General features: G+C 58.7%; 2 protein-coding genes across 2 annotated transcripts; one reads left to right on the top strand and one right to left on the bottom strand.

Annotated features, from left to right (window-relative positions):
* Positions 1-329: 329 nt before the first annotated feature.
* Positions 330-1885, top strand: GGTG_14130 (hypothetical protein; the record flags this gene model as incomplete). Its single annotated transcript, XM_009232058.1, has 3 exons — positions 330-487; positions 599-637; positions 772-1885. 3 exons carry the CDS (start codon positions 330-332, stop codon positions 1883-1885), a joined length of 1311 nt encoding a protein of 436 aa, XP_009230322.1.
* Positions 1886-2642: 757 nt separating this feature from the next.
* On the bottom strand, positions 2643-6596 carry GGTG_14129 (hypothetical protein). Its single transcript, XM_009232057.1, has 5 exons — positions 4829-6596; positions 4381-4715; positions 3936-4162; positions 3391-3836; positions 2643-3248 (listed from the first exon to the last, which is right to left on the bottom strand). Exons 1-5 carry the CDS (start codon positions 6533-6535, stop codon positions 2853-2855), a joined length of 3111 nt encoding a protein of 1036 aa, XP_009230321.1. The 5' UTR covers positions 6536-6596; the 3' UTR covers positions 2643-2852.
* Between the last annotated feature and the right edge of the window lie 960 nt (positions 6597-7556).

Below are 7556 nucleotides of genomic sequence, written 5' to 3'. Positions count from 1 at the left end.
CTTTTTTTTTTTTTTTTTCCTTGCTCCCTCCTCACCTTCACCACCACGACTGAGCCTTCACCGCCACGACCGAGCACCATTAGAAGTGAGTTGCCTCCGACCTCCACGCGGCCTGCGGATAGCCATTTTGAGAAGCACTCCATCAATAGCAGATTGCTAAACTTGTTCGCTTCCACAACAGTCCCTTCGAATATCCAAAATGTCTGCTCCCGTCGGCTGTGAGTCCCGTATCCCGCCCACGCTGCTTTTGATATCGGCATTACCGATAGTTTTCCCCATCTGTATCAGGCCACTAACGCTTAGCCGATGCCAAACCAGCAGCTCCAAGCATGGCCGCCGCCGCCGTTCCCGCCGCTGCTCCCGCCACTGCCGTCGCCCAGCCCACTGCCACCACCGCCGCTGATCCCGCTGCCGCCGCCGCCGATGCTGCCGGCCCCGTCGTCGTTGCCCCCGTGGGCACGGCGGCGGTCTTCTTGTTTCCCACGGCGTAAGTTATGCCCACCCTCACACTCATGGTTGACATTAGCACATCAGCATACCGGGCGCTAGTATGGCCCTTATCATACCTCATACTAACACACAAGCGTCCGCAACATAGCCCCGTTAGCAAGGCCCACCTGCTGGCGATCGAAGTGTAGTAAGTGAACTTCATATCCAGAACATATGCCCATTTTCCCACTGTTGTCTTCTTTTGCCAGGCGCTTGTGACTGGCCAGTCCATCGTTCGTGCCTACGTTTGATATTTGGTTCTCACGCTGACACCCGCAAAAGTGCCGTCTGCTCCTCCCGCATAGAGGCGGCGCAGCTCGCCCTGGTCGTGCGGTTGTGCTGTGACGACTCCCTGCGGGAGACGGCGGCCTTCCTGGCCACGTACCTCAAGTTCCGGCGGTCGATGCCCGCGCCCATGATCGACATGATCATGGAGAGGACCATGGGCAGCAACCTGCTGCAGACGGTGGCGGCGCGCCTCTTTAGCCTGCCCAACTCGATGCGCGGTCCGCACGACCGCTGGTTCTTCAACCAGTTCTGGCCGCGCTTCTCGGACAACCCCGCCGTCGGCCCGCGCCTCTGGGAGGCCATGAAGCGCCGCGACATCGTGTCGTGGTTCGTGCTGTCGGACGAGGACCGCGCCCGGCCCGTGCCGGACCTGATGCCCGTCAAGCAGGCGCTGCTCGCCTTCATGGCCGAGATCCCGGACGGCAGCGAGCCCGTCGACGGCGAGGGCGGCGTCGGCCCCCTCCGCGTCGACATGCAGTCGGGCGCCGACTGGTACTACATGCTCGGCTTCCACGCCTGCCAGGACCGGGCCCACCGCGCCGAGCTGTTTGACGCCTACGCCGCCCTCGCCCGCCAGCTGGTGCGGGAGCCCGCCCGCGGCCAGCAACAGCAGCAGCACCCTCAAGGGAAGGAGGGCGCCGTCTTCACCTTCCGGGACCTCTGGGTCGCCGTCCTGCGGGGCGGGGTCGTCGAGCTGCTGGGAAACGCCGGCCACGCGTCGCGCGTCCTGCACTTCCCGCCGCGCTTCTACCAGTTCATGGCCATGAGCCACCTCGCGCCCAAGGCGTCCGTCTGGCGCCTGATGCAGGCCGTCATCTGGGTCGAGGCGGTCACGCCCGACCTGTGCGCCCGCGAGGCCCACGACGTCGGCCCGCCCGTGCTCGAGTCCGACGAGGGCTGGGGCTTCGCGTGGTGCGCGCCGAGCCTGCGTAACAAGCTCGTCAAGTTCTACCGTCGCCTCATCGGCATGTTCGAGAACCCCTTGGAGATCGAGCGCGGCCGCCAGTCGGGCAACTTCCTCAAGTGGTGCGAGGAGAACAACAACGGCGAGATCCGCGTCGACATCAAGCTCATCCTGGCCGACGTCCTTCCGACCCGCAGCGCCTAGATGGTGTCATGATTGTCCATCTCGCTCTCGCCTCGCCATTGCCCTCAAGTCATCCATCCTCGCTGCAGAGCTCCATGCCATGGTAGCCATGGTAGCCTCGCATGACTGGCAAGAAGAGTGCCTTGCATCCATAGATGCACAAGAGCAAGGACGTCATACGGCACATCAAGAGCATTTGTTAAACTTTCTACGACAACTTGTTAGAGGTACAGTCCTACCTTCCCTTCTCTGGCCTACTCCATCTCCATCTGGGGCCTTGACTAACTTCTCTCCTCGTCACGTTCAGATACATACACTTCATATCCTCGAAGACCAGCGGCAGCCTCCCTTCGTCTACAAGCAAGTCACTGGTATGCGGCCCCAGTGTCTTCTTTCATCGTCGTCGAGAGACAGCCACTCCTACAATAAACAAAGCTACACCACATCGAATGGTCTGGCAGGTCTTGTGCGGGGTATTTTCGCTGGCATTATCAAATGGATTTGAAGTTGGAAGCACGGCTTTTACGTTTCAAGGACGGCGTTCATGTTTGCGGGAGGAATTTCACATACGGAGGAAGATTTTACGACGGAGGCATCGGTTTCACCTTGCCAGCTCGACTTTCATGTCGAAGCACCGTTTTCCTTCCCACCGTCTTCAGCTCGATAGGTTTCACTGTATGGCATTAGGCCAAAGGTGAACAGACCATCGAAATAGATCAAGGACAATGCATCGAGAAGCATGCTCCACCAATAGTCACCTCCATAAGCAAGCTTGAGGGCGCAGACGAGCTAAGGGTGCTGTTCCGATGTCGGCTGAACAGTCTCCTTCGTGGCTGAGTGAAATTAAACCGCCTGTTCTGTTCTACTCTACAAGTCTCGATCAAAACCCATCCCACGAGGACCTAAAACTACTGCACGGCCAGTCTACGGCTGGGACCGACCTGAAATATCCCTACTGCTGACATAAAAGAACTGCTCGCCTCCCTCCTCACATCATCACATTTCCCAGTGTCAGCACCACCCAGCCGACCTTGCCAGCGTCGTCCTTCAGCGGTGTCCAGTGGGTCGCGAATCTCTCGTAGCCGCGGAACGCCGCGCTGCGCCGCGTTTGCAGACGCAACTCGATGCTAATGGGGTTTCCTTGCCCAATGAGCGCCGCGCGAACCTTGCCCTTGTATTCGGGGGCAGCGTCGCCGACGGCCGCGTTGCCTCGCGGGTGCTGGTGCTGCTCTGGCTCCGCTCGACGAGGCAGGTCGTTGTTTTGGAGGAATGTGAATACGTCTGTCCCGGCGATTGAGCCGGTCCTATTGTTGGCTAAGCACAACATTTCCGTGATGCCAGCAGAGTAGAATCGGATGACGAAGTCCTTGTCGATGACAAGGTACTGTTGGAGAGTAGCAAGATGTTAGCATGGATCCGTCCGGTGGACTTGACAAGGTATGCAGAGACAGGGTAAACCCAGGTAGACAAGCGAGGGAGCTTTGGGAAGCTGAGGGACCTCTTGACAGGCATGGGGAGAATCTCACCTTGGAGTAGGCAGTATAGAACTCCTTCTTCTGCGCATCCAACTCCTGGCCCTCCATGCGCTCCAGCACCTGCTGCTCCATGCCGGCCTCTGTGGTCTCGACGGCGGGAAGCGCATTGCTTTCCTCGACCGGAGCTCTGCGACCACTGCCGCTGCCAAGGCGCACGCCCAGGGCCCTCAGCAGCGCGCGCCGCGCCGACCCGCCCCTGGTTTTGCGAGCGGTGCCGTTTGTGGCCATATCCTTCTCTTCAACCCCTGCCATCTTCGCCAGGGCGCGAGCTCGCTCTTGCTCTTGTCTCTCTTTCTCCTTCATCTCCTTGACGTAGTCGCCTTCAGCAGACATGGAAAGAACGCGTATGACGTCGGCGCTGCTGTGGATTGTGGTCGAACAGTTGACCTGGCCACCAATGAAGAAGGCCAGCTCGCCAGCTTCGTCATAGAGGGGGGCTACAGGATAGAGGAGCAATCCATTAGCTTGAGAAGATCGCCAGATGGGTAGTACTTGCGGAGAAAGAAACAAGCGAGCCGGGACGCCAAAATACTAACCGCAGTACAGCAGGTTCCAGAAAGGCTCCTTGTTCTTCTTGTAGTTCAACAGTAGCTCCACCGTCTCCTTGCGCTCATGTATGGCCATGCTGAGTCGTTTGATGGCTTCAGGGTCGGTCTGGGCGCCCTGCAGGAAGCGGCAGTTGCGTGGAATGATGTCTGTCCGTGTGTATCCTGTAACGGCGACGAAGCCCTCGGAAGCCCAGAGAATGGGATTCTGTGGTTTTCTATAGCGAGAGCCAAGATGTCAGCAACCGTGTCTCTCCTTCCCGTAGCTGTATCCCGGGATGTGGTGTTGTATAGTAAGGAACTGTGAAGATTCAAGCCCCAGCAAAGTGTTTGGGTGAACGTTGAGGCTAGCTTTGGAGCCCGGCTTTGGAGCCCGGCATTCCAGCTCTGGAGGTAGAAGAACAGGGAAGGTGCCGGGGGCAAGGCATCCACATACCCCGGGTCAGTTAGACAGAAGCAGTCGCCCAGGCCCTGGTACCTGGACTTATCCTCTGCCAGGGCGCGACTGGCGCTGAGGGCGAGCTGGTGGCGCACGAAGCTAGGGTACACGTCCGAGTAGATGAGATTCCGGACACTTTCTTGGGCGTTCGCGAAGAGCGACTCCATCGAGGGCAGCGTCGTGGACACCATCGAGCTCATGTCCCTGTGTAGCTGTTTGATGACGGAGCTCTGCAGGTTGACCTGCTTCAGCGAGTTATCCGATATGTAGGACTCGTGGATGGTTGTCATCGTATTGATAATCTTGTTGAGATTGTAGTGGTAGAGGTCGATCTGTCAAGGAGGAGAAGACAATCCAGATGTTAGTGATCCGCCGATCATATCGCTTGTCATCTCAGGGGATACTTGTCGTAGAGGGTTAGACTAGATCGCCAGGGAGAGCTTACGTGCTGCAAAAACTCCATATTCTCGCCACAAAACCGGCTCTCACAGTACATTTGTAGCTGGTGCGCTGTTGTCGGGCTGTTAAGAACGACTTGAAAGAGGCTGGGCCCGAAAAAGTCAGGCATCCGAGAGCCTCTCGTCACCACAGGCATGTCGGTCCGCCTGCTCTCGGAAACGCCGGATCGGATCGAGGTCAGGCCTGGGGGTTCCCGACTGACGTTTTTGTGCAGGTCGACATCTTGTCGAGACGAGGAAAGCCGATGGTAGTCGAGAGACTCGTGGTCTCCACTTGCCGACGCGGGCTGGTGCTGAGTGATTGACGGGACACCATAGTCGTCGGAAGACCCGCGCCGGTGCCCGCTCAATGCGTAGTGTGCAGGGCCGTGATCGTCGTGGTGGTCGTTATGATGATGGTGGTCCGCCCTTGAGACCTCGTCATCGTCGACGCTGTCGCTGTCGAAGCTCTTGAAATCGTGCGAAGAGACAGGCCGGACATCCAGAATCGGAGGAACTGGCGCGGCGTCCGAGTACAGTCGCAGATGGTCCAGCACCGGAGTCCGAGTCCGTGGCTCGCACCTCGAACCCCCCATATCTTGGCTTGCCTGCGAAGCTCCTGACGCTACACTTTGATGCTCGGAAGCCAGCATGTCCTCCTCCTCGATGTCTTCGCCATCGATGATGCGGTGAGCGAGTTGATGGCCTGCTGTTGCCACATCAAGGTTCTCGGAGTACCTAGCATGGTAGTTCTCATCCATGTATATGACACGGTAACTTCCGCTAACCTTCTCTTGGTTTCCATCGCTCTCGTCGTCGTCATCACTATCGCCCTTGATTACACGTCGCTGCCGCTGGACTGGCGGAGGCGTGGCGGTAGTGCGGGGGAGTGCATCTTGTCTCGCAGCCTCCTGCTCATGGCCTCGCGAGTGTGGCTGCCTCGACGCTCCCCGAGCCACGGTGCCATCGGTGCCGCCTCCGTTCATGACGAGACGCTGCAGTATCTTCTTGGCTGCCTCGATCTCCGCCCTCGTCGGCGGCTCTTCCCATGGGCCGCCACCCGTGTCGTCTCTCGGTTTCAACTTTCGAGCGCCCGGGCTTGTCGACCTCTCGATCTGGGGATGGAGGCGCGAGGACGAGTTCCTGTGCGGCACGATGATGGTACCGTCGGATTTCTGAACCACCTGCCTCGACAGTTTTGCAGCAGGCTCTCTGTGGATTGGTCCGCTGGGGAAAAGGGGCGGTAGGCCTCGCTCGTTGATGGCGGCTTCCTGGCGATGACGGGCTTGGGTGGGGCTGTTGCTGGCAGTGCCCGCGGCTCGAGACCATATTGTCGACCGACTTCTCACACCTTCCTGCCTGATGACGCTGCTGCCGCCGCTCGTGCCCTGGTACGCCGCCCCCGCGTGAGGAGGAGGAGGAGGGGCCCCCTGCCGGCTCTGCTGCTGGCGCGCCTGTTGGCGGTCGTCGAGCATGGCTTGCGACAGCTTCTCGATTCCTTGCGCTGCGCTACCGGACGCCTGGTAAGGGGCCGTCGTGGCCATGGCTCTGCCGGTGGTGCCACTGCGCAGGACTAGCTCGTCGTCTTCGTCCATGTGCGATCTGAGCGCAGCGATGGCGCCCTCGGGTCGCCGGGGCAGGATCTGCCTAAGCAGCTCCTTATCCGGGTGCACATCCTCCATGACGCCGAACGGTTCTTCGTCCGTGTCCGACATTGTGTTATGCAGGGGGAAAGTTTCTTCACAGACGGGCTATCCTTAGTGTGCCTTTGATGGCAGGTGCTCGTGCATTAGCTTTCTGGCTGGGCTTTGGTCCGGACGGCGGTTCAATTTGGAACCTAATCGAGTCAGAAGAAACAGATGATTGGAGAGGCTAGTGGAACATAGGACGGGTCGTTAACGACCTTTGAAGAAATACGAACCATCAAGGAACTGCTGGTGAAGGACGGGTGTCAAGAGATAGGTTGGGTGCCCAGGGTACCTCGACGGTGAGTGAAGAAAGCGCAAGCAAATTAGAACAAAGCTTTTTGTAAACCGAAGATGAAGCTATGAGCTTGGTTGGGGAAGAAGAGCCCTGATCCCAGCTGCGGGGTTGGCTCTGCAGGCCACATGGCTGCAGCACGTCAATGCCCATGTTTGACGTGAGTTCCCCACACCGTATCCGCCCATGGTGATCCTGGCTGAGGCCGTGACTGGTGGGTTGGTCGCATCACTAAAAGTGACAGCCCATGCTAGTAATTAGATCAAATTAGCCCCCTTTCGCCTTTAATGTCGTCTTATGGCGACCAAGGACCATGTGTTCCTGTATATTACACGCCCTAGTTATCGTATGTCATTCCTAGTCTTGTCCTCCTCCAATAACCCCAAGACATCTCCTGTCAGCGGAGATATGGTCCATTCCTTGAGCACCCAAGACGTCGATTACAGCGGCGGTCACGCTAGGCAGAGACTACCCGGTGCACTGGCTGTCAGTGTCGTCCACTCGATGAACAGGCCTGCGGACTCCGATGTCAACCCATCATGGTGTCTCTCGCTCCTGAAGTGATATTGCTACTGTACCTGAACTCCTGCAGCCCAACTGGGTCGTGGGCTTGGGTCCATCCCTGCCCTCTCCCCACGGTTCCACGGTAGTCGCTTCCGCGGGCGGGGGCCGCATAGCAGCTCAAAGCATCCGAGTCTACCGCCGCTACCACCAGGCGACACTGCCGGGAACAAAAGGGGGGGGGGGGGGGGCGGG

Source organism: Gaeumannomyces tritici (assembly GCF_000145635.1).
Source record: "Gaeumannomyces tritici R3-111a-1 unplaced genomic scaffold supercont2.147, whole genome shotgun sequence".
NCBI classification, from domain to species: Eukaryota; Fungi; Ascomycota; class Sordariomycetes; order Magnaporthales; family Magnaporthaceae; genus Gaeumannomyces; species Gaeumannomyces tritici.
This window is presented reverse-complemented; position numbering and strand designations above follow the sequence as displayed.

Coding starts and splice junctions, on each gene's coding strand:
- GGTG_14129 (XM_009232057.1), bottom strand. CDS start 6,535: ATGTCGGACACGGACGAAGAACCGTTCGGCGTCATGGAGGATGTGCAC. Junction 4,716..4,828: donor ATATGGAGTTTTTGCAGCAC/GTAAGCTCTCCC, acceptor CCTCCTTGACAG/ATCGACCTCTACCACTACAA. Junction 3,837..3,935: donor CTGGAACCTGCTGTACTGCG/GTTAGTATTTTG, acceptor TCTATCCTGTAG/CCCCCCTCTATGACGAAGCT.